Genomic DNA, 26,003 nt, shown 5'->3' with positions numbered 1-26,003 from the left:
TTCCTGGATCTTGCTCAGCTGACCACGGACCTCTTTTCTGGTTTGTTTTTTTTTTTAATTGCTATTCAAAATGGGACTATCCTTTATAAGTTCATATTCCTAGAAGGAGGTGCAAATTTTAGATTGATCTGAGTGTCTCAAATCTCACTAGGTAGTCCAGGTTGGCCTGAAACTCAGAATCTTCCTGCCTCCGCCTCCTGAGTTCCACGCCATGGGGAAAACCCTTTTTAAAAAGTAGCCTTTGGCTTTGGGGCTGACACGCTCCACCTGCTTGCTGCATTTCTCCTCTATCGACCCCCACACTCCAGGAAGTTTTGCAGAGACCCCGAAACCAAAAGCAGTGAGGTGCTTTTCCAGAACCAGCACCCCCGTGAACATCTCTCCCCCACCCTACCTCATGACCCCAGGACGGACTGAGAACACCCAGCCATGCTCCTGTGAACTGGAGACACCAGAACATCTTGTTAATTATGTACTCCTGGCTTTACAGTCTCAACCTCATTCAAATACTTTTCCAGGGAGACAAGGAACTCAAACCTGAGTCTGGCATAAAGCCATGGGATGTGGGGGGACCTGGGGGAAAGAAGCAACATGCTGCAGTAAGGGGCACACTGGCCCAGCTGTGTCTGCGGCGCCCACACAGGACTCTGGACCCAGCCCTCCCTGGGCTTTCACCTACAACATTTAACACCACCTCAACAGCTGGCACTGAATTCCTACACCTGAAGAGGAAATGTTGCGTGAGAAAGGAGGCCTGAGCAAAGGCCAAATTCAGCACAAAGCCTGGCTGCAAGTGAGAGCCCCCAAACACACAACTGATCTCAGGGTGCTAGAAGTGCTAGGGACACCTTCCTGCTGGGACCTGAAGACCTCATGTCTAAGCAGGCGAAACAAGGCTGAGCAGAAGTTGAGCAGAAGTCAAACAGCTGCAAGACGGGACAGGGCTCTGGGCTAGGTGAGGCAGAAGTGAGAGCCACCAGAGTCCCCAGGGCTGCCCCAGACATTTCCCGCCTAGGAGAACAGAACTCCAACAAAGCAAACTCAACAGTCCTGAGTCAGCACCAGGGGCTTCCCATTCAGGGGCCAAAGGCCCTTGCCCTGTCTGGGCCACAATTACCTACCTACCTCCCACCGCCTACCCCATTCCCAAAAGTCTTAAGGGGCCTAGGCAAGAATAAGCTTTTTCCTTAAAAGGAAAAGAGATTTTCCTCAGCATAAAGGCCTCAGGCAGGAGTCACAGAACTGAGTGACCCTGGGTAATGTATTGCCCTTCCTGGGTGGGCCTCAGTTTTCTCACCAGGAAGACTTAGGTGAAAGCAGCAACTTCAAAGAGTAGGGGAATGCCTGGTGTCTGGAAACAGGGGTATGTGTCTGCAACCCCAGCTCTCAGGACGCTGAGGCAGAGGAGCAAAATTCCAAGATTAGCCTGGCTACACAAGGAGCCCCTCCTCAATTGTACAATAGGCACATGAAGGCTAACGGGTATTTTTCTTAAGGCTTAGCAATCATTTGGCATAAGAATTTCTATAGTTTTAGACAATGGTACATGTGTCTAAAATCAATCAAATAATTCTTTTAAAAGATAAAAAGCATCCCAGGCGTGGTAGCTCACACCTTTAATCCCAACACTGGAGACGCAGAGGCAGGCCTCTGACTTTCAGGCCAGCCTGGTCTAGAAGTTCCAGAACAAGCAGTGCTTCACAGAGAAACCCTGTCCCGAGGGAAAAAAGACAGAAAAGCGCACAGAGGGAGTCCTCAGGGTGTCCCACGACTGCCGCCAGAGCCTCCATGGGCTCCTTCTCCCGCCAATCAACTTGACAATCTGAATGCAGGGTTCTGGGATGTTTCTTAGCCTGACCCAGCTCACTACTGCATGTCTAGGCTTTTGCTTTTGACACCATTGAGTGAAGCGAGCATTCTAAGAGTGATAGCTATGGTGCCTACTGTGCGACTCCCATGGGTCCCTATACCACAATTTCCCCACATCTTAACAAAGCAGGCTGTGGATGAGCCTTCCTGGGTTGGTTGTCTAGGATTGGGTACAGTGGCACAAGCATTTAATCCCAGGCAGAGGCAGGTGGATCTCTCTGAGTTCAAGGCCAGCATGAGTGAGTTCAAGGATAGCCAGGGTTGTTATACCAGAGAAACCCTATCTAGGAGGGGGTGGAGGGAGTTCCTGTCTGGGAACCAAGAATTCATTCCCCTGGGGAGACTCTGCACATCAGCCCCAGTGACAGGAAAACCCTGGGCCTCCAAAGTGTTGGTACCATGGCACTGTGGACTGTCCACACATCCGCAGCAGGGCCACCTTGTCCCAAGTAAGCACACCAGGTGAGCACAGGCCAGCAGAGGAAACAGCAAAACACCACAGACGCAGAAGGATCAGTGATCTTGCAAGAGAACAGGAAAGGTCTGGCTCTCAGCCAAGACCAAGGGATACACTGTATACATACATCTAAAGGCAACAGCCTTAGCACAGAGCACAAGCAATGCCTTTGAGGCCTGCGTGCCCCCAAGGACACCTTCATTGGCAGGCTGGCAGGACGGACACAGTAGAAGGAACAGAGCCATGAACTCTGTGGGTCTAGGACCATTTGGTAAATGGGGACACACTGCTGTCCCACAGAAGAGCCTTAAACTATTAAGATATATACACAAGCACTTGGGAGGCAGAGGCAAGTGAATCTCTGTAAGTTCAAGGCCAGTCTAGTCTACAAGAGCTAGTTCCAGGACAGGCACCAACACTACACAGAGAAACCTTGTCTCGAAAAGCCAAAAAACAAACAAGCAAACAAAGCTATGAACACAAAGGCTCTGTGATGGGATGTGGAGGGCACAGCCAGTCACCAACTCCTCCTGCTATGGGAACAAAAAGCAAATCCTGCTCTCCTCTACCCCAGTGCAAATGACAGGCACAGCCCTTCCCGAGACCCCGCCCCTCCAGCCGGCAGCCAGTACCTCACACCCAGCATTTCCTACAGCTGGAAGAGAGCTGGCCTAGCAGCTCACTTGGACAAGTATCTGCCTGCCAGCAATTGCGCTGCAGCTGCAGCCCGAGGAAGCAAATTCCTTCAAAGGAAGGAATGCTGAAGTTCAGGACAGGACAGGATAGGGAGGGCCTGGGGATGGAGCTGACTTGGTAGAGGGCTTGGCTAGCAAGTAGGAAGCCCTGGGTTCTCTCAAGGAGTATGCCCGGAAGTCCAGCACTCAAGCAGAAGGAAGACCAGGAGTCCAGAGTCACCTTCCAATATAAAATACATTGAGAGTAGCCTGAACTACATGAGCCCCTGACACTACCCCCAGAAAAAAAAGGGAGTCAAAACTAAAATGTGATGCCCAAAGCCAGTACCACCTCAGTGAGACAAGGGGCCTGCTGGGATTTCTGTAAGAAACTAAATCTCCTACAATTCTTTTTCTCCTTTGATTTGTAAATCAATCAAAACTTGACAGAGTAAGCGCTATTTGTGATGCTGGTATCACTAATATACGCGTGTGTGTGTGTGTGTGTATTTTCTGTGTGGGACACGACTTTAACTCCTATGCCCTCACTCCTACATGGCCACAGCAGACGGGGACAGGTTCTGAAAGCGCCCTTGACTCACACAATCCTGAGTGACTTGCTGAAAGTCACGCGTTAAGCAGCACCTCTTGCTACCCACAGTTCGCAGGCAGGCGGGGCGCCAAAGCAATGGGAGCCTCTCTTAGCTGGAATGACTCCATAACTCCATTCAGCCTGTGTGGAAAGGAAAGGGGAGGAAGGGGAGGGGGGGGAGGCTGGGAGGGGGGGTTCACACCTGTCAAAACATCATCATCCCCATCCCCCCACATCGTTTCCCATTTTAGATATGGAGAAAGGGGGAGGGAACTACTCCATCTAATACTAAGAGAACCATTTAGAGGCAATCTAGGAAACTACCTCCGGTCCCTAAAAAGCATTAGTTTTAAAAGTAATTTGCATAGAGGTTTAATTCACTCCAGAAAACAAAATAAATAACTGCACATCAAACAGCAGCCTATCACACGGTCATGGAACTCATTGCGAAGCCAGATCCATCAACACACCGTGGAGGCGAGATTCTTTCCTAAGACCCCGAAAGCGTCTGAATGAAGCCCTCCCCTCACTGGGCTTAACACAGAACCACAAAATGTTTTTTGCAACCAGTTATTGTAACAATAACTAAAAACAACCATAGTCATTACGAATAAAAGGTAGAATTTGTTTTTTAATAACAGCAGAAATAACAGCAAGCCGGCTCCGCCACCTTTGATATCTGATGTAAATCCCCAAGGTTCCACCCGGAGTCTGTTTTTAAATTCCCACCTGTCATGTTGTCCAAAGAAACGGGCATCAACCTGCCCATCTTTGTCCCTCAGAGCTTTCGCTGGCCAGAATGGGAACCCTTTCAGTTTGGCCCATACCAGAGGATGTGGATTGCTCTAGAAGAAAAACAAAACGCAGAGTTGGCATTATACTTGGCAACAGGACACACATTAAAGTCAAGGTAAAATGAACACAGGAAGACAGGCCTTGCTGAGCAGGTTTTTGCCGACTTGGCGCTAGCTAGAGTAATTTGGGGAGGGGACGACCATCAGTGAGGAAAAGCCTCCATCAGACTGGCCTGGAGACAAGGCTGTGGGGCATTTTCTTGATTAATGGCTGGTATGGTAGGGTTCTGGCCCATAAGAAAGCAGGCAGAGCAGGCCAGGAGAAACAAGCCAGAAGGCAGCACCCCTCCACTGCTTCTACTTTGGGTCCTGCTATGACGACCCTGGATGATGCTATAAGAAGAAATAAACCCTTTCCTTGCAAGTTGAATTGGCCATGGTGTTTTCACAGTGATTAGAAGGCAAAACAGGACACGAGTCACACACAAAACGAGGACAGCTGCCAGCAGGCCCTCACACAGGTGCTCGCTGGCAGGTTTGCAGCCACACAGCTGCGGAGGGCTTAACCGTTGAAAGTGAAGCTGGCCTGGTGGCGCTCGCCTTTAATCCCGCCACTCAGGAGGAAGAGACAGGCAGATGTCTGAGTTCCAGGACAGTCAGGGCTACACAGAGAAACCCTGACTTATTTTTTTTTTAAAAAAAAAAAAGGGGGGGGGGTTTGAAACAGTGAAAAGAATCAGATTCAGGTCCTGGCTCTGCTCATTACCGAGGTGACCATGGTGACCATTGATGAGCAAATACACTTCTTTAGACACTACAGAAAGTCAATACCGATTCTGTGCTGTTTGGACAAAATGTAGAGCTATGCAGGAGCCGCTCATCTGCCGGGGACTCCCCAGGGCTGTGGCTGAGCCGGTGTTTATCTCCAAAGGCTCAGAAACCTGAGCTGTGTCTTAACTGTCACTTGTCCAGTCTTGCCCTCTCCAGCCCTCCGCCCTGCCTCTTTCTCTGTATACTCACTCTACCCCACAACGTGCATCTCTGTAAAAGAGCGGTTCTCAATCTGTCAAATGGCCCTTGCACAGGGGCCACCTAAGGCCACCAGAAAACACAGATATTTACATTAGGATTTATAACAGTAGCAAAATTACAGTTATGAAGTGGCAACAAAATAATTTTATGGTTGGGGTCACCACAACATGAGGCACTGGATTAAAGGGTCGTAGCATTAGGAAGGTTGAGAACCACTGCTTAAAACATACATACATTAATCCAATCAATGCCCAACACTGCAGGAGAAACAAGGTCCATGAGGGTAACTTTGCACCTCTCTGGAGAGCCAGGGATGTATGTCCAAAGGTCTTCAAACAGACTGAACCACATTTAAGAACGCCACGGAAAACTGCACTCATGATTCTGACGTCCCGTGACCTGCATCACACCAGCCACATCCCATTTTTGAGTCAACCAAGTTACCAGGATGTTTAACTCTGGGACAAAACAGTTCAGCCTAAAAGGTTTGCCCAAGCCCAGTTAGCTCCATTCTGCCCTGACTTTTACAGATCATTTTATAAAATTTCACAACCTCATCTCATGAATCCCCGAAGAGGGCCCTCTTGGTATAGCCACCGAAGGCACCAGAGTTGCAGAAATGAATTAAAGGGATTGGGTCCGACTTACACAGGGTTCACAGAACCAGTTGTCTCGTTTTTGGCAAGCAGCAAGATAGCACTCTGGACATACTTCAATTTCATTCATCTGTAAGGCAAAAACACATTAGAGCGTGGAGCCCCAGGGAGGGCCTCGCGTCTGGCAGCCCTCAGTAAATCCCTGGTAGTTAAGTGCTTGTACTATGATTTCAACGTCAGATTTTCTTCTTTGGGTTTTTCTTTTCTATTAGGGGGCAGGGAGATAACAATAGAATCTTGCCAAGTAGTCCAGGCTGACCTCGATGTGATCAAAAGATCCTTCTGCCTCAGCTTCCCAAGTGCTGGGAATGAGAGGTTCACAGTGGTGCACACAGCACAGTGTGCTTTCTGGTGAGTGTGTGTGTGTGTGTGTTTGGAGGGAGGGAGGGACGGTGGGAGGGAAGGGAGTCTTGCCTAAATATGTATGTGCACTTTGCCTGGAATCCTTAGACGCTAAACTGAGAAATTAACAAAAAAAATTCAACAACTGCTAGGCTCCATTCAGGCCATAAGCAATCTGACCTCTGCCCAGCTACAGAATCTCAGCTGGACCAATTTTGTCTGGAATCCCTCCTCTCCACCCCCCCCCATTTCCCACGCTCGATCTCTACATCACTGTCAACCATGAACCGCGTCACACACTTTATTTGCACTAATGGCAATCAGAACATTCAACCACACAGAAGCTGTCCCCCGTCCGTTTTAAGATGGTACCTTCAGGTAGGTGGACAGCAGGCTTAAAACAATGGCCTCAACCTGAAGTCACGGTCTACCTGGCACTAGTCCAGAGGCTACAGAAAAACATCGCTCATGCCTCTGGGCCTGCACCCCTTCCTAGGCAGTCACGGATGATGAATAACACAGAATCCACACAGCAGTAAACTCCACAGACTTGGTATACATCATCTAGATGTCCTGTGCCATCTACGGTCAGTCATACCACCTTGACCACAACCAGACCCGCCTAAGCCTTCCACGCCTGGGAATTCACTTACTCCTCATAAGTAGGACAAGGGCGGACTACTGTCATCTCATTTTAAAGTATGGAGGAGAGATGAAGCCCTCAAGATTCAAGTAACCTACCCCAGAGATCACAGTGGCAGAGAGATAGGGCAGGGATTTGAACCCAGGCAGCAGATCTCTAAAGCCTTACGACACTCAGTGGCTATCAGCTTCCCAGTATCAGCGGTCTGGGATTTCTCTCTGCTTCCTACCACCATGCAGGACGCAGGCATGGAACATGTGCTCTGCGACATCTTCCTCTTGTAACCCACACCCATGCCATCCCCATCCCTTCTGAGCCAGGTTAACTGGAGACGGGAGGAACTGAGTGAGCAGCGATGCGCCTCCTACCGCGCTACTCATACTAGTCCAAAGTGAGTTCCGTCACAAATCACTACCAGCGTAAGGCAGACAGGAACGACAGTGACACGCCGCTGTGCCATGTTCACATTGAAGGAAGCTCAGAGGTTAAAAGCACATGCTGCACTTGCTGACAACCTGGGTTCTGTTCCCAGCACCACCTCAGGAAGTCTGAAACCACAAGTCAACTCCAGTCGAGGGGAATTGCCCTCCGGTCCCCCTCAGACATCTGTACACCCGTGATGTACATAAATACATGGGAACCCATACCCACATAAATAAAAATAAATAGGGAGCTGGAGAGATGCCTCAGCAGTTAAAACCATTGACTGCTCTTCCAGAGGACCCAAGTTCAATTCCCAGCACCCACATGGCAGTCAACTGTCTATAACTCCAAGATCTGACACGCTCAGACAGCCAGGCAAAACACAAATGCACGTAAAATAAAAACAATTATTTTTTTTAATAAACAGATAAACCTTTTGAAAAGGTGTTGGGAAGAACACACACTGCCATATACACGCAGGTCAGGTTATTACCTACATGGCTACAGCTATTCTGGAAAGCAGTCAGGAAAGATCCACCAACTAGCAAAGTTATCCAGTCTCTTGACCATAGGACACATTGCTATCTATGAATTTCATGCCTGAGAACCACACAATCAGGTTGGGAAAGGGGGGTCGAGGGGCAGCACCATCATGGCCAGGGCATGTGACAGGAGCAGTGGCACCTTTACACCTGGCACTAGGGAGGCAGAGGCCAACCTGATCTACATAGCAAGTTCAAAGTTAGCCTGGGCTATATGAAAAGAACCCATTTTTTAAAAAGGTGGGGGGAGGGGCAGACACTTTATAAGCTTGTTCCCCTTAATTCAAAACTACAAACCCCTGTAAAAGTAATGAATGACTCCATGGACCGACTCAACCCCTCAATCCCAATTGTGGAGGTGAAGGGCAAAACTGAAACTGACAGCAGAGAAAACTCAGATTTCCTGTACTTGCCACAGCTTCAGGCTAAATCTCCTCCCACCCATCCCCTTTAGATCCAGTTAGCCAGCTCCTGGACCACTGGGGGCTCCTCTTCCCTGTTTTCACATGCTTGGAGAGACAAGAGGCTGTACACAGCTCAGTGAACACAAAAGTCACTGTAGCCACCCACTGGGCTGCCCTGGGCCGCAGAGACACCAACTCCAAGAAGGCAGGGCACACGTACCTCATGCTCACAGATCTTGATGACGACTTTTGCTATTTGCGTCAACTTGTGATTTCCTAAGGAAGAAGGAAACTGGATTATTTCAAATGCAAACAGCAAGCCACCTGCCTCAGGATCACACTTGCATAAGAAATATTTTAACCTGTCCCCCCCACCCCCGCCAATATACATCATTTAAACACTTAGGGGAAAAAAGCAGATTTCAGGCTTCCAACACTGATTCAAATTCTGACTTTTCTATCAAGGACCAAGTTTTGTTACCGAATTACAATTAGGCAGTTGGTATGGAATTCCCTATAGATGAGGTTAATATTTCAAAGTATTCTGACATTCTAAAGGAGCCATATTTAACCCTATAATTCCAGAACACAATGCAAAAAGGAAACAGAGCGTCTAGTGCCTTGCTAAGACTCCACCAGTAGCTGTGTGGAAAAACAGATGAGATGCTTCTCACTTACTTAAAGGCTAAGCATCAGGAGGAGTCCCTGCCTCTACCACAACCCTTAGCTAATGATGTGAGCATCTGGTTCAGAGCTAATACCAGGCCTTTTTCCTTTGCACCAAAGCAGAGGCCAAGATGGCCAAAGGACTGCGTTCTCTCTGCCCTAATAGCATTTCCAGAAACCGTAAATTTGTTGGTCTGAGGAGATGGCTCAGTCGTCCCAAAAGAATAAGGCCTCCACGGCCAGGCGGTCCAGCCGAACTGGCTATCTCCAGACCCAGGAAGCCACCATCCCAGAAAACAAGCATGAACCAAGGTAGATGGTACGTACCTGAGGTGGAACCTGTGATAGACACTTCAGGCCTTGCACGCACGCACAGGTGCATGCCCACCCACCCCCACACACACATGCACCTACGAGAATATTCACTATCCGAACCTACACACATAGACAGGAACTAATTAAGCAGCAGTGCACAGGAAAAAACCCGGAATGGCCGCCATAAGCATCCCTGTCCTCCACTCACCCCAACCCACTGGCCATTGTAGCTGGAGCAGGTGTTAAGCTCATCCACGGGAGCCCAAGCACATTTGTCTGATCTGACAATCAGGGCTTGGTATCAGGTGCGCTCCCGGGTTTGCTCTGCAAGCGTTTTGAGACACAGTCCCTCACTGAACCTGCCGCTCACTGATCCAAGAGCACTGGCCAGCCTCCAGAGAGAGTCCTCTGCCTCTACCCCCTCCCCACTGCTAGGGTGACAAACACATGCGGTGACACCTGGCTTTTCTATGGGCACTGGAAATGGAAGCTCAGATCCTCACTTTGCTGACTAATCTATGATCTCAGCCACTGAAGCCTGGTATTATTTCCAAGATTCTTTTCCATTATATGTATGGGGGAGGGTGTACACACGCAGATAGCCGCCGAGGACAGACGGGAGCTGATCCCTTGAGCAGGAGCTATGGGCAGTGTTGCATGGCCCGGCACGGGTGCTGGGAAACAAACGGTTGGGAAGAGCAACAGGTGTTGCTAGGCAGTGCCATCCCTCCAGTCCGTGACACCTGACTGATCTCAGCAAAGGACAGGAGACTGTGCCACGCTCGAAGCACACTCTCTTCCTTGGGAACCTCCAAGCTACTCACCCCCATTATAAATAATGCAGTTGTGAAGGATCCACTTGGCATCAGCCAGGAAGGCTTCCGTGCAGCCGTACATCTTCTTTTTCGCATTCTGGGGAGAGAAGCCAGAGAGCAGCATGACCATGGAAGCTGATTCAGGCAGCAGTGCTAGCACCTGTCCCCTACGCCTGTCATAGAAGCCATCGGCCGAATTAATCGTCGCTCTCTGACTCGTTTCCCAGAATGCTATTAGGTCCAAGATCTATAACCCTATAAAATGCACCCAAGAGTCAGCACAATGACTGGAACAATCTCATCTCAAAAATGATGTCATTTATTCAGCAGCGTCATCCAATGAAGGCAACAGTTCATGGAGCTGAGTATCATGACTAATAAAGTCACTGTGGTGTCACAGGCCTCTCACAACAAGCCAGTGAGGCACTTTGGACAACGTGAAGACACCTAAGCCCCGCTTGAAGCTAGAATCCAACCCTGTCATTTTCTACTGCCTTCTCTTTCCAGCATACCATAAGGCTCTGCAGAGTTTCCCAAAGTAAATGTCATCTACTGCTTTTTTTCTTTGGGGGGGAGATTATTAATACAGACATTATGACATCATGTTCTACTTTATGGATGCCTTTGTTTCCTTACAGAACTGGGGATCAAAGGCAAGGAAGACCCTGCACAGGCGAAGTCACGCCAGCGCCAGCCCTACCATATTTAGCTGCTGTGCTGGGAAATCTGCATGAGGGTTGTCTGCTCAAGCAAACGCTTCAAATGTGATTTCCACCGTGGAATTTTAGCAAAGCTCTTTGGGCATTAAGAAACAGCCCGATGGGCTAATCCAGAGGTTTCCAAACACGTCATTCTCTCTCCTTCCTGCTGCTCTCATTAGCGCCTCCGAAAGAGGAAGTGAGAAGCCAATCAATCAAGTCACTAATTCTCCGAAGCTGGGACTACCGCTCTAAAGCACTGCCTGTGCAGGTCAACAATCCCCTGCGATCCCCAGGAGGAGGTCACGGAGGAAGGGCATGAAGGCACAGTTCTATCCGAATGACACACAGCGGGATAGCATCAAGAAAGAATCTAACTGGAGCTTGGACAGGGAAAGCAAGGAGCCTCAGACACCTCGACACCTGTGCTACCTCGGCCAGGCCCTGTGATGGAGGCCAACCTTTTCCAATGTACAAAGGTCCATGGGGTGGAAAATGTATTCTGCATAGTCGGGATGCTGCTCCAAGGGAACGGGCTTCTGGAAAGCATCTGTCTGTAAGAGAAAGAGACATGCGCACAGGCAAAAACCATCACTGCTATGAATACCACGCCTGGAAAGCAAAGGATGCTGAAAACCAGACAACCTTCCATAGCTCCAGAAATAACCACACAAGATGGCCTCGAAAAGCTCAAGGTGACCCATCTTCTAACTCCACCCACTCACAGAGTCCTGGGCCCAGGTGGAAGTATCTGGTTTTGTTATTTGTTCTGACTTCTGTGCGTAGCCTCTGCCTTCTTCCATTAAGGTCGACAATGACAACACGGTCACCCACATTAGGCCTCTAAAGGGCACTTCTGTGCAGTCCCCACCCCAGCACAAGCCGACTTGAGGATAAAATGATGATACTGACTCACCAAAAAAATGTCCCCTAAATGTGACCATAAGGTGTGACCTGTGAGAAAACCTACAAGTCAGATTCTGTTCCTCCTTCAAGCAGCCAGGCTGGGCGAGTTTTTGATCGTGACCCACTTAAGACATCAGCTCAAGGGGCAATGTCTATGGCAGGAATTAACTTCTCAATTTAAACATGCTAAAAAGAGGTGTGCTGGAGAGACAGCTCTGTGTTAAGCTTGCTTGCTCCTCCACCAAAGGACTCCAGTTCGAATCCCAGCACCCACACTGGGCAGCTCCAGGGGATCCGATGCCCTTGTCTCCTTGGGCACCTGCACACAAGTAGGGTTCACACATGTGTGCGCATATGCACACGCAAAGCTTTAAAAAAAGTAAAAGCACTGAAAGATTTGGCTGAACACTAAAACTTATACTCAAGCAAGGCAACTGAGTATTTCTCCCCATGACACTAGACTACTATCACCTAGTGTGAAGGCCTGAATACTGTAGAATGTTAGAAAAATGGTCCAGTGCAAGGAACACAGCTCAGTGGCTGCCTAACTGCACACGCACGCACACATGCACGCACGCACGCACGCACGCACGCACGCACGCACGCACACACACACGAGCCCTGGATAACTTGACAACAAGTATCATGTACAGACACTAGAAAGATGGCTCAGTGGTTAAAAGCAGCGGCTGCTCTTGCAGAGAACCCAGGTTCAGGTCCCAGCACCCACACAATGGATCACAAGTATCTCTAAGTCCAGTTCCAAAGACTTCTGAGCTCGAACGCCAGGCGCACGTGGTGCACATACAGGCAAAACACCCATGCACATAAAACGAAGTAAATCTCTTTAAAATACATTCGGTAGGCAGAGGCAGATGGATCTCTGAGGCCAGCCTGGTCTACAAAGCCAGTTTCAGGACAGCCAGGGCTGTTACACAGGGACAACCAGCTGGGGAAAATAAAACAAAAACAAACAAACAAAAACCAAAAACCCCACAAAGTTGGGTTGGGGCTGCAGCACATTGGTAGAGCATGAGAAAGACTCTGGGTTCAATCCCTAGTATCCCTCACCTCTTCTGAAAAAAAGACACCTCTACCAAGTTGTCTGGCCTAGATGACCCTTCTATATAGATGGGTCTTTACTTTAGAAGACACAGTTTGAAGAACTAAAAGAACCAGAAGCAATTTCTCATCACATTCAACCTTTAAAAAAAAAAAAACACTCCACAGTAAAAATATAAAAGTCCTTTTTTCTCTGTACCAAATTCTAGCTATACACTCTATTTCCAGTGATTGGGATTCTAGAAGAAACTAGCTTCCCATTTTAACAGCAGCCAACTGGAAGGGTCTGGATAACAACAGATTCTCAAACGCATCTTGAAGAAAATGGCTGTTTTTGTTCCACTTCTGGTTTTTGTAACACTGAAACTTGTTTAGGAGATCAAGGTGGCCTTGGTTACAGGCATGTGTCACCAAGACTGGGTTTAAATATTACTTTTTAAAACTCAGATATAAACTGGGCAGTAGTGGCACTCGGGGGGGCAGAGGCAGGTGAATTTCTTTGGATTCAAGGCCAGCCTGGTCTACAGAGTTCCAGGACAGGCTCCAAAACCCCCTGCGTGGGGAGGAGCAGAGGCCCTCCTTGGTCAGTAGGGATTGACCATTGTGATTTTGACCTCATAACTCTTTAGAACCGTCCCTGACCCCATCCTACTAGCAACTGTCTCCTGACTAAACTCTTCCAGGACAGTATCTTATGTCTGGATATACAAAAAGGTCCCAAGGGTATGTCAGTGTGCCTGGAAAGCAAGGCCACCAAGGAACATGTAAGGCACGGAAGGAACAAACCAGAAGACACTGTCGCCATTATGCTGACAGCCGCAGGAATAGTCCTCTTACCCCTGGCTGCTTCATTTTCTGAATGGCAAACTTGAGCAGGTAGGACAGCTGTTCAATGGTCAGCATCGTCATGGCTTTGCTCTGTGTCTCGATGCATTCTGCTACTGTAATCTTCTACAAGTCAAAAAAAAAAATCACACACACACACACAGGTCCGTTAGGGAGAAAACACGTCACTGCCAAAGCATCTGTTCTCCTTCTAGTTTTGTTAATGCGCTCAGAAGTAAATGCAGTTCCCGTCTGAGAACGGTTGTCAGTGCTGGTGTAACTACTAGTCCCAACTACCAGGCCAGCACAGATGCGATCCACATACACTGCATCAGGAAAGATGATCTGAGACCTGGCAAGGGAGCAGACTGCAACCTCTGGGTCTTAGGAATTGAATATGAGCCAGGAGGTGGTGGCACACACCTTTAATCACAGCACTCGGGAGGCAGAGGCAAGAGGATCTCTGGGAGTGAGGCTAGCCTGGTCTACTACAGAGCGAGTTCCAGTCTCAAAAAACCAAACCCCTCCCCTCAAAATAAATTGAATTTGAAAAGAAAGGCCACAGAGAGTAGATGGAGGGAATTGTAACACAGAAGGCGTGCTCACAGCCACCGTCACATCCTCTGGGGGCCTTGAGCTAAGGATGAACAGGCTAGCATGGCTGTTCTCAAGGATGTTGCTGATGCAGGAGAATGGAGCTCACTCACTGTAGAAGAATTAAGGGAAGGGGATCAGCTAATGAGAAACACGCCGCGTTCTCCATGCCCAAGGACGTGAACCCCTGAGGGCATCCTGCAAGAGGCAACTTCTCCTTTGTCCTTTCCTTCTTTGAAAACCATCTCAATAATGTGGACCAGGCTGGCCTCAGACTCACAGAAAACCACATACCTTTGCTTCCCAACAGCTGAGGTTAAAGGTGTGCACCACCATATCCAGACTTCCTGGTTCTTTCTCTTTCCCTTTTCTATTCCTTACCTTTCTTTCTTCTTCTTTTCCTTCCTTCCTGCCCCTCCCATTCTCTTCTCTTTTTGGAGAAAGAATCTCACTATGTAGCCCAGGCTGGCCTTAAACTCCTAATCCTCCTGTCTCAGCCTCCCAAGTGGGCTTGGCTTACAAGCATGTGCCACCACACCCAGCTCAGAATGGTCATCTCAGAAAAGACATTCCTATCAAAGAAAAGACCCAGAAAAACAAGTGGAACCAGACTGCCACAGAAGCCTAATACCAGATCTCAGGGATTCTGAGGGTTGCGTGGCAGCAACAACAAAAATAGCAAATCCTAAAATGTCGGGAACTCTTCTGGCCTCTCTGTGGAAGGAGAGCGGAGACATTTCCTCCAGTTAATTTGGAACCAGTTAACATCTGTCACAGCTCTGGGGCCGACCTTCCAGTTAACTCCCAGTGCGGTCGGCTGTCAAGAAAAGGGCCACACAGAGTCACTCAAAAACTGATAACGGTGCAGACCATATAAATCAGCCCCATTTGATCGTCTCAGCTGCCGTTCCTACTCACTCCGGGGTGGGGAGCAGGAGTGATCAGGGCCCTGAATCTGAACTCACAGCAAGCGGACCTGCATATTTGGATCCCAGTTCTTTCTGGGTGCTGCAGATCCATAGTGGGCATAGAGTGGGTTGCCTACCCGTCTCTCTAAGCTTCTTCCTCCTTCCTGGCAGGGACTGATTGATTAGTGCAAGATAGGAGTCCCAGTCAAGGTTTTTCAACAGGGGAATTGGTGAGCAATGCTGACCAATGAGCCCAAGGGCAAATTACCTGGAGGACACTGGGAAAAAACTCTGCCACTTAATAAAGGAGAAGTTAGGACATGTGCTATTCTTTTAAGGAAACCGTGGCTGAGGGGACAGAGAGGAGCCACCATCTTAATGGTGAGACAGCAAGCTTGGCTCCAAACAACCTGGCAGGCCCTACCTCACTGGCTGCTTCCCACACAGGGTGATCACATGCTGTGGCTGTGGTGTCTCAGACAGCACTCATTACAAGCATTGCTTACAGAGACGGCAGCCTATCTCAACCCCACTATATTTGGCGACTCGGACAAAGGGAAGGGGATCCTCAAGACAGAGGAAAACTGCTGGAGGCACAGAGACCCACAAAACGAAGGGGAAGAAAGCCCAGCTCTAAACAGGAGGGAACTGGCAATGGAATGTGCAAGCCTGTCTGGAGGAACCCCGGGGGAGCCGTCAGCTGGCTCTGGCTGTGACAGAGGCACAAGACCCCTTCAAGGTCATCATCATTTGTTTCGAAGTCTAATTAATTTCGAGTATTTTTCTTCTTTTTCTCCTTTCCCCACCCAAGAGTGGCAAGACGGGCGTGATTTCCTGTATCGAGTTCCTCCTACACACGCGTCTAGGCGACACTTCCCTCTCACACAGGACGCTAATCTAATCCAGTGCACGATGGAATCCCAGAGATGCTCTCTGTGAGCTGACGTCGGCGACTGACACTTGTTTTCAGCAGTGCAGAGAGCATCAGCGAGCTGCGCGGAACAGAGGGAGCTCAGGCAGTCAGTTGCATGACAGGCTAGTTCACCTTTGCTGCTGAGAAGTGGGGTGGGCTACCTTCACTCAGGGAACACAGGGTCGCAGTACAGAACCTGTGGCTTCGTCTGCCCAGACGTCCTGCCCTTCAGATCCTCCTTGTATCATCTTGGTGTGACCGTCCCAGGCTTAGATTCTTAAAGGTGGGGTACGCCTCCGTTCCCTCTTCCCATCTTCTGTCCATTTTCTCCACTTTTCTTCAACCTATTTATTACAGGTAACTGTCTTTGGAGTTTTGTCCAGATAGAAACAATAATAATAATAAAAGGTTATCCTCTGTCGAAAGTGCTGTTGGATCCCCAGTACCTAACAGGCACTGGTGAAATGCTTGTTGCACGGAAGGAAACATGAGACGTCGCCACGTGGAACACACACACACCAGAGCGGTCTTCCCAGCCGGGCTGCTGGCGAGGACTCAAAGCTGAACGAAGGAGGGAAACACAGCCCAGGATCTTTTCAAAAAGGCATCGTCAACAATTACAGACCTACAAGGTCCCTTTCCAAGGCACTCACGGCAGAAGCAGCAGAGGCACAGCCGCAGGTCTGAAAGTGCTCCCAAGGCTCGTGAAGAAGCGGGGACAGGCAAGGCGACATGTCTTCCCAAGGGCTGCCCCACTGCAGCCAGCGCAGAGGCGGGTCCCCAGAGGGGGCGGCCAGGGCAGAGCAGGCAGGAGGCAAGACATTTCTCTTTCCCTCTATTTGGATTATTTGAAATTTTTAAAAAATAAAAGGAAGAAAAGAGAAAGGAGAGGAAATGAGGAAGGTCATGAACTCGTTCATCGGGAACTAACCTCACATTCAGGACAAAACCAGTCCCCCTCTGGTTCCGATGTCAGTCTCAGACACTTAGCGTGATAAACCCGGGGACAGAGCTCACAGCAAAGGACTTGTCCTTCCCGGTGACAAACCCAGCAGTAGAAGTCATTCCGTCCGTCCTGCGGTACAACATCAACAGGGTCTGTGGTGAGTGGCTGCTTCATATAGTAAAACGGACCATGTCTTAGCTCTGACTGAAATGTAGGCAAGAAAGACAGGCGGGGTTTCAAAACAAATGTGGTTTCTCAGCAATCGTTTGCACAAGTACATCACAAACAACACACCAACATCACGTGCATCACAAACCCACTCCACAGCCAGGCCACCGCAATTCCCCAACTAGACAAAGCAGGAGCCAGGCAGCAGTTAGTGGAGCCCCTCGCCTCTGTGTTTGAAGGCCAGAGATTGAAGGCTAGCACCTGAGAGTTAGTGGCTAGACAGCCGGAGCATACCCGAATGCGCAGTTGGAACCCCACCCCTACTGGTCAACTGCGTGACCTGGGCCATGTCTCGCTCTACCTCCCTCCCAGCCTTGATTTTCTCATCTGTAAAATGGGGTTGAGAGTCCCAATATGTTGGTATGAAGCGGCGGCACCGCTACTGCTTGCAAAAACTGAAGGGCCCAATATGCATGAATTCAGATTTACACAGCTAATGTAGGTTTGGCAATTTGCTCTAGTGTGCTTTAAATAGTAGTTATTTGGAGGGTAGAAACAATTAGATTTGGTTCACGTGACATTATCTCTGTTACTTAAGCATATCTCCAGCGTAGAAAGTATCTCCAAGAGGCTCTCCAGAGCCGTGATCCTTGGAGCAGGGTGTTCGCATCTGCCAAGAAGACTGCTCACTTTATCAGAACTAACAACAGGCAGAGAGAGGAAAGGGCAAGGCAACTCTTGAGAACCAGACATCCTCCTCAGGGCCGCATCAGGAAACGTGTCTCTAGACACGTGCCTCTAGAATGAGACATTTGAGAACACAGCAAAGCCAAACACAGAAAAGCCTGCAGAAGCAGCCGTGAGCAGCCAGCCCAGTGAGGGCTGTCAAACGGCCTTAGAAAAGCTGTGTAACCTTCAGAACCCACAGGGAGATAAAGAAACCAGACCGCCTCACAACAAACCCATGGATATTACATAGCTATCACATTTACACAACACAATCACCCTGTCAGTAAAATATTACCATTTCCTCCAATAAGATCTCACACTAGCTGCATACTGCAAATTCTGATAATATGGACATGTAGAGCAGACTGTGTCTGGGATCTGAGGCAGAGAGACTGTGGGTTTGGGTTTGAGGACAGTCTATGAAGACAGACCCTGTCTCAAAAGCAAAACAAGGGCTGACAAGAAGACTCAGCAGGTAAAGGCCAGCCTATAAAAACCAGTTTGGTCCCTGGAACTAATGGCAAGGAAGGAGCAAACCTTGTATCACACACACACACACACACACACACACACACACACACACACACGCACGCACGCACGCACGCAGATATACACACATTTCACACACATAGACATTCATACATACACACTCTCCGCTTTGTAGTTAATTTTTAAAAGTGTATATGTGTGAAATGAACAGGGGTCTCCTATTACATTTCTTGTGATTACTGCTCTTACATGCTTCTACATTTATTGATACTGACCTAAAATGAAAAGCAGTTGAAACATTTCGCTGACTAAAACATCTGACTGCTCAGCCTGGTGGTGGGGGTGGTGGCACACACCTTTAATCCCAACACGCAGGCGGAGACTGACAGATCTGTGAGTTCGAGGCCAACCTGGACTAGAGAGCGAGTTCCAGGACAGTCAGGGCTGTTACACAGAGAAACTCTGTCTCAAAAAACAAAACCAAAAAACAAGCCTTCTCAATAGGTCCAGACTTCTGTGTTCATGTCTATCACTGCTTTTCCCTCCAGCACCTGGAACTGAGCCCAGGGCTTAACAATACACGGAGCCACACCCCAAGTCTCTATCTGAATGGCTAGCACAGTGATTCTCGATTCTTCCTAATGCTGTAACCCTTTGATACTGTTCCTCACGTTGTGCTGACCATAAAATTATTTATTACCACTTCATAACTATAATTTTGCTACTGTTACAAATCGTAATGTAAATATCGGTGTTTTCCGGTGTTCTTAGGCAAGCCCGGTGAAAGGGACACTTGACCCCAAAGGGGTCTGGACCCACAGGTTGAGAAATCCTGGGCTAGAGCCTTCAGGATGAAGGCTTTCAGAGCTATAGGCGGCCCGAGTTCTTCAAGGATGAGTCAGTGCTCTGCATGCCTGTCTGGTCCTCCCACACTCCTTCAGGAAGTGCCTTGGGGACTTATTTCGCTCATCTGTGGAATCAATCTTTCTAAATCTCTCTTCTAAGTAAATTGCTCCGTCTTCCTGCATCCCCAGTTAATTTCCCTATTTCAGTTCAACTGGAGGGGTGCAGGTGACCCACAGAGGAATATCCTTGTTGGGACATTCTGTAAATAGTACATTTTTTTTCCAGGCAGTAGTGGTAGCCCACGCACTCGGGATGCAGGGGCAGGCGGATCTCTGTGAGTCTGGGGCCAGCCTGGTCTACAGAGTAAGTTTCAGGACAGCCCCGACTACAAGGAGAAACCCTGTCTCAAAAAAACAAAACAATAACAACAACAAAAAATAAATAAATAAATAAAAATAAATAAATAACAACAACAAACGTGTACTGTGGCAAGCAAGTTCAAGGTAGCCTTGTAATTTAGCAATACCCCGTATCTCAATAACAAAAGAGACAAGCCAAAACTCGGGGTAACCTAATATGACACCAGGGTCCACTGGGCCCAACCCGGCATTTCTACTACTGCTTTTGTTTCTTTAATGGCTCAGTTTCCCCCAGGCTCCTATCTGTCTCATCCCAAGTGGGTATCCTCAGGACCAAAGGGACAACCAAGTGACTCTGCTCTCTTCAGAGACTCCAGGAGCGTCAGTGGCTGCACAGACAGCCACCCTGTCAATTATATGTTCCCCTAATAGGCTGCTTCTGTTTTTTGCTCCCAAAAAAACAACCTGATAACAAATGTGGAGGTTTTAAAAGGAAAAGCCAACAATTTCAGGTAAAATAAATTCTGATTTCTCTCTCCCACGCGCCTAAAATATGTAACCGGCCCTCCAGCAAAGCGCACAGCCCGTGCGACAAGGGGATAATTGCAGGTTACAGAGTAAATGTTTTTATTCCCTGGCTCCTGCCCCAGGTCAGTTTAACAAGAAAATGGAAAAGACCTATTCACTCACTCCAGGGATGTTCTCATCCACACTACAGCTGGCAGGTGTTTTCTAGTCTAGATTCTCTACGAATAATAAGCGAAGGGCTGGAGGGGTGGCTCAGTGGTTAAGAGCACTGGCTGCTCTTAGGGAGAGCCTGGGTTCAATCCCCAGCACCCACAGCTCACAATTTTAACTCAAGTTCCAGGGGATCCCTCACCTTTCTTCCGGGCTCTATGGGCACTATACACAAGCGGGGCGTGTACATCTATGCAGGCAGAACTCATACAGATAAAATGAAAAGAAATAAATCTTTAAGGATAGTAAATAGCAGTATTGAACAGGCCAGCAGGACCCCAGCACCTACATATGACTGCACATAACTTCCTACCACTCCCAATTCCAAGAAATCTGACCTGAGGGCCCCTGCACATACATGATGCCCATAAACTCATGCAAGCAAACACACATAACATAAACTTTAAAAATAATAAATAAATCTTTTAAAAAGTCAGGCATGGCTAGGTGGTAATGTGGCTCATGCCTTTAATCCCAGCACTCGGGAGGCAGAAACAGGCAGATCGCTGGGAGTGAGGCCAGCCTGGTCTACGCAGCAAGTTCCAGAACAAGCTCCAAAGCTACACAGAGAAACTCTGTCTCAAAATACATAAATAGATAGACAGACAGATAGATAAATGAGTGGATGAATAAATTTATGTCAGGCATGGTGGCGCACACCTTTAACTCCAGCATTCCAGAGACAGAGGCAGGGGCGGGGGAGGGGAGGTGTCTGTGAGCATGAAGCCATAATGAGTCTATATAATGAGTTCCAAGTCAGCCAGGGCTACATAAGGAGACTCTATCTCTAAATAAGTAAATATCTGTGATCCCCCTGATAGTGAAAGAAGTGAAACATGCTCCTGGCAATAATGAAGCACGCTTGGGCAGCCCTTTTATATCGAGTTTCATGATCTAAGTCGATGAAGATGACTGACCAGGTCTCTTCCTCAAGGAACAGGTTCCACGGAGACACGAGAGTCCAGAGTGTTAATCATTACACCATGGGAGTTGGTGATACCCTTGATAGCATGAATGAAAATTGGCCCTTTCTGCTAATACCGTATGCTAGAAACAACCAAGGATTCAAAGGGCAAGGACTCTTCTTCCTGCCTAGTGAGTAGAATCTCCCCGTCAATCAACCATAGACAGTGCATACCCAAAGCCCTCTAGAAGATCTAAGTGAAGCTCCAAGAGAAAGCCTGTGACCTGATTATACAGTGAGTGTCCCCATGCTAGGAGCTAGATCATGTGTCCTGGAGAAAAGCCGAGGGCCTTTCTTCTGCAACCCTGCTGATAAGTTCCTAGAGGCAAGGTCAGTTCCTGTGTCTCCTCACCCTCGCCCCTCTGCTCCCATAGCCAAGCCATGGAGTCCCGCCCTCTGTCAAACCCTGAGCGACAGCAATGCAGGACACTGATGCCTATGAGGCCAATGATATGACAGTGACAGAGTCACAAGCAATTACCACAAGTGTGAAGATGTAACACAGCTGAAGTGGGCAAGTTTGGAGACAGGCCGTGGGCTGTGGCTTCCGCTATTTGCTTATATAAGGCTAGGCCTTGCTAGGTAGATAGCCTAAGATGGCCACTAACTCACTATGAGTCTCTAATTTACCATGGAACTAGGGTAGCCTTGAACTCTGATAATCTAACCTCAGCTTCCCAAGTGCTAGAATGGCAGGTGTGGGCGGCCACAACCTGACTGAGAAAACATGTGGGTAAGGAAGGGAGGAAAGAATGTTCACATGAACCCACTAACAGAAAATCAGCTGGTTCTCAGAGACCCAAGGACACACACGGATAAGTTCGTGGCTGTGTGGAGGTCAGAGGTGACAATGATGACCCCAGGTGTCGTCCTTTAAGAAGGTCCTCCACTTCCTTAAGTCAGTCTACTCACTAAGTAGGCTAGCCTGGCCAACCAGTGAGCGCCAGGGATTCCCACTACTGGGATTACAAGCAAACACTGGGCATTTATACATAGGTTCTAGGCCATCTCAAAGGCAAGTCAGGTTCTCAAGCTTGTAAGACAAATGCGTTACAAACTGATTCATGAGCACAGCCCCTGTGTTTCTTTTTGAGTCTTCACTCCTACTAGTTATAATGGCTCCCAGGTGACAGGGGCCCGAAGTCACCAGCCAGACAACCAAAGCTTGCCCCAGACTCTGAGGAGGGAATACCTCTGCACTCTCCTTTACCAGAGACAGTTACAGCCCTTCCACAATGACCAGATCAGTGCCTTCTAACAGAAGGTCATAGGCAGCCATTAATTTTCAATTAAATGAAAAACTCAGTTTCTCAGTCACTCTTGCCCAAGAGAGTCACACATGCTTTGTAGCTCCCATGTCAGACACTGTGGGTCTACAATGCTTTTTCAGATACTGGGGGACTTTGTTATGTGCAAAGACCTTAAATTTGCTAGAGCCAGAGTCCTGGGCCAGCCAGGGTTACAAAAGATGGGGGGAAAAGAAAAAGATTGCTAGAGTCAGACTTCTTTATCAAATTCTATCACCCTGTTTGCATCATTAATTAATGGTGTTCAATCAATGCTCCCAGCAGCCGTGTGGACTGGACAGCAGCACAATCCTCATCTTGGGAATAAGAAAGCTAATCGCACACAGGAGGTTAACTTGCCCAAAGCCACAAAGCCAAGTTTGAGCTGGCCGCGCTCGCTATATAATTTCAAGAGTGAAAATAGATTTACGCTCAGAAACATATATGTGAGGCCTCAGGCATTTAACCATTGTGAGCCCTCTTCCCGGAAAAGCAGCAATCTAGGTTAATTCGACCTCTGCTCCCCAGAGCCCACTCCAGCCCGTGATAAAACACAGAACGGATGGAAGAACCGGCACCGAAGGCCTCACAGTCACAGAGGGGGCAGGCACCCCACCCAGTCCATTCTCGGGGCCTCTCCTCAGTTCACACCCGAAGACTACCTAGCCTGCACCGGGGGACAGAAAGCTAGAAGATAAAGTCCAAGCCTTTTCCATACAGCTGACAGCGCGGGCTGCCGGGAGGGTGGGTCTGCAGTGCAGAGAAAGGGGACAGTGGCACGTGACCAGAGCTAGACTCAGCAGTGTCCCTCCCCCGCTGACCAACATTTTACAGATGAGAAAATGGTCTCAGCCACGCAGTCCCCTCAGGCAGCTGTCTTAGCCCAGAGAGAAGGAAAGCTGGGAGACCACCAAAAACTAACCCTAGGAAAATCTCCAGCCTGTTCCAAAAACAATGACCCCCCCACCCCTCCCCCCCCAAATCTGGCTCACAGCTCTATCCTCTGTCCCCAAAACAGATCTGAAACCCCGCTGAAAAAACTGTTCGCACAAGCCTCCTCTGAGCTGCCCTTTATGTAAATGACAGCTAGCGCTTGGCCGCCTGCTACATCAATGTCAGGAACCCAAGCGGCACCACTGCTGCCTGGCCTCCATCCCACTGGTACCAAAGCCACTCGCAGTGGCTCTTTTACCTGCTCCTTATTGCTACTGTTCAGTAAGCCGGGTTTCTTTTTCTTTTTAATGGGGCTTGTGGAGGAGTCTTGGGGTGAATGGCCATTGGAGGAATGTGGAGGGCTGGGGAACTTCCGTTTCTGAGCCGTTCGCTCTGTAGAGCCAGGATCTGAAAAAGACATAGAAGACCATGTTTGAAAAGCTGTCAAGGAGAACTGGGTCACTCGGAGAGGGTGTGGAGGTGACACAGTACAGTCACCCTGTCCCCAAGCTCCTAGTGACATGTCAGAGTTTCCTACCTAGAATCTACCTGTCTCCTCCTTCAGGTCAATGGGTCTTTCTTCAGCCTACATAACATTTATGGAAACTCTTAACTTGGTGCCAAAGAACACAAAAGGGGAAGCTTCAAAACATCTAGATCTTTGGCTTCTCTTAAAAACAAGGCAACAGAGCGGGGCCACAGACCCCGATGGCACCTGTTACAACTATGTGGCGGATCAACTAGCTTCACATGGAAAGCCATCAACTATTTAAACAAAACCCCCTTCGGTATCGCAGCCCTAATGACAAGGTCTGACCGTGAAAAAAACCCCACAGGCTCATGTATTTCAACGCTTGGCAACCAGCTGGTGTCAACATTATGGGAGCCGAGGTATATTTAGGAGACGGAACCTCACCAGAGGACACGGGTCACTAGGTGTGGATTTGACATTTTTGAGCTAGGCCCTGCTTCCTGTCAGCTTTCTATTTCCTATTCGGGAGGTGAGTAGATTTGAGGAGCCCAACTGCACACCCCCACCACCACAGATGAAGCCGCCTACCACCGGGCCTCCTAAGATGGCGGACTATATCCCCTCAAGATGGAAGCCAAAATAAACCTTACCTTCCTTAAGTTGCTTGTCACGTATTTGGTCATAGCAACAAGAAAATCAAGTAATAAGAAGTAGTCACACAGGCAGAGATGTTGCTCCTACAACCAAGAAACACTTCTCCACACCACGCCCAACAGCAAAATCAAGGCGTGCAGAGAAACACTAAGGAAATAGAGCCACCAAAGCTTATTCATTCATTCAGCTAAGACAGCCCCTCCCCCTGGAAAGTTCTCAGGCCCCATCCACCCACCACCTCCTCCAAAGGCATCAAGACAAAGAACACTCACTGATTCCCACCTTAAGAAGTACCACCCCACTCCAGCCTAGTTTCCCTTGGTTCTACTTGGCCAGTCCAGCGTCTTTCCACCTCCATTCATCCATAATTCCCCTTAAGAGTCACAGCCTGCTCATGCTTGATGGTGGGCTCGTTAGCTTGGGGACAAGGGTACACCCTGAGGGACTGAAGTCACAGAAGCAGAAAAGGACGAGAAGCACGAGGATGTCAGCAGATGTTCCGTCTCGACTCTGCCCTTTACTGCCATGACTAGTGACCACCAAGAGAAGTGGTTTAATGTATGGCAGTCAACAATAGAATACTGTGTGCATAAGGAACACTGAGTGCAGAATGGAGAGATGGCTCAGCAGTGAAGAGCCCTGGCTGCTCTTCCAGAAGGCCTGGATTCAATTCCCGGCTCCCACATGGTAGCCCACATCCATTTGTAACTTCGTTGTCACGTGATCCAATGCCACCTTCTGGCCTCTGTAGGAATTGCACACACAGGGTACACAGACACACTTGTAGGAAAAACACGTATCTTTAAAAAAAAAAAAGAATGTTAAACACAGCCAAGAGGCAGAGGCAGACAGATCTCTGTGAGTTTGAGGCCAGCCTGGTTGACATAGTAAGTTCTAGACCAGTGAACCCCTGTCTCAAAATGTTGTGGTGCAGTTATGGAGACGGATAAATAGGTACAGTGCTTGCCATGCAAGCATTGAGGTTCAGAGCCTAGAAACCAGGTCAAGTTAGACATGGTTGCTCGAATCTAGAATCCCAGAACTCCTTCAGCAAGATATGAGGCAGGAAGGAGGATCCCAGAGGATCCAGAGCCAGCCAGCTAGCCTGCTTATACTGCAGTGAACGAGAGACAATCTCAGACAAGGTAGAAGGAGAGAGCTGGTGCTCAAAGCTGTTCTCATACCCCAACACAAGCCTATCTCACACACACACACACACACACACACGAAGGAAGGACAGGTGTAGTCTAGTCACAGACCCTTGTAATCCCAATCCCAACATTCCGAAG

At 48.6% G+C, this 26,003-nt stretch overlaps 1 protein-coding gene across 20 annotated transcripts in view; it reads right to left on the bottom strand.

The window, feature by feature from the left end:
• The window catches only part of Zmynd8 (zinc finger MYND-type containing 8), a 95,440-nt gene that overhangs the window by 39,081 nt on the left and 30,356 nt on the right, over nt 1-26,003 (bottom strand). For 14 of the 20 annotated variants that reach the window (XM_087910990.1, XM_087910996.1, XM_087910985.1 and 11 more), the window contains 8 exons: nt 23,848-23,996; nt 17,062-17,280; nt 13,728-13,841; nt 11,384-11,476; nt 10,234-10,321; nt 8,649-8,704; nt 6,067-6,144; nt 4,322-4,437 (listed from right to left, as the gene is read on the bottom strand). In XM_087910990.1, the coding sequence (XP_087767116.1) occupies nt 4,322-4,437; nt 6,067-6,144; nt 8,649-8,704; nt 10,234-10,321; nt 11,384-11,476; nt 13,728-13,841; nt 17,062-17,280; nt 23,848-23,996 (913 nt within the window). The remainder of the gene's footprint in view (nt 1-4,321; nt 4,438-6,066; nt 6,145-8,648; nt 8,705-10,233; nt 10,322-11,383; nt 11,477-13,727; nt 13,842-17,061; nt 17,281-23,847; nt 23,997-26,003) is intronic. The other 6 variants (XM_087910998.1, XM_087910991.1, XM_087911002.1 and 3 more) reach the window with 1 other exon arrangement.

The sequence above is a fragment of the Myodes glareolus genome, chromosome 10 (genome assembly GCF_982192425.1).
Source record: "Myodes glareolus chromosome 10, mMyoGla1.1, whole genome shotgun sequence".
Lineage (NCBI taxonomy): Eukaryota > Metazoa > Chordata > Mammalia > Rodentia > Cricetidae > Myodes > Myodes glareolus.
The sequence above is the reverse complement of the archived record's forward strand: the minus strand, read 5'-3'. Positions and strand labels throughout refer to the sequence as shown.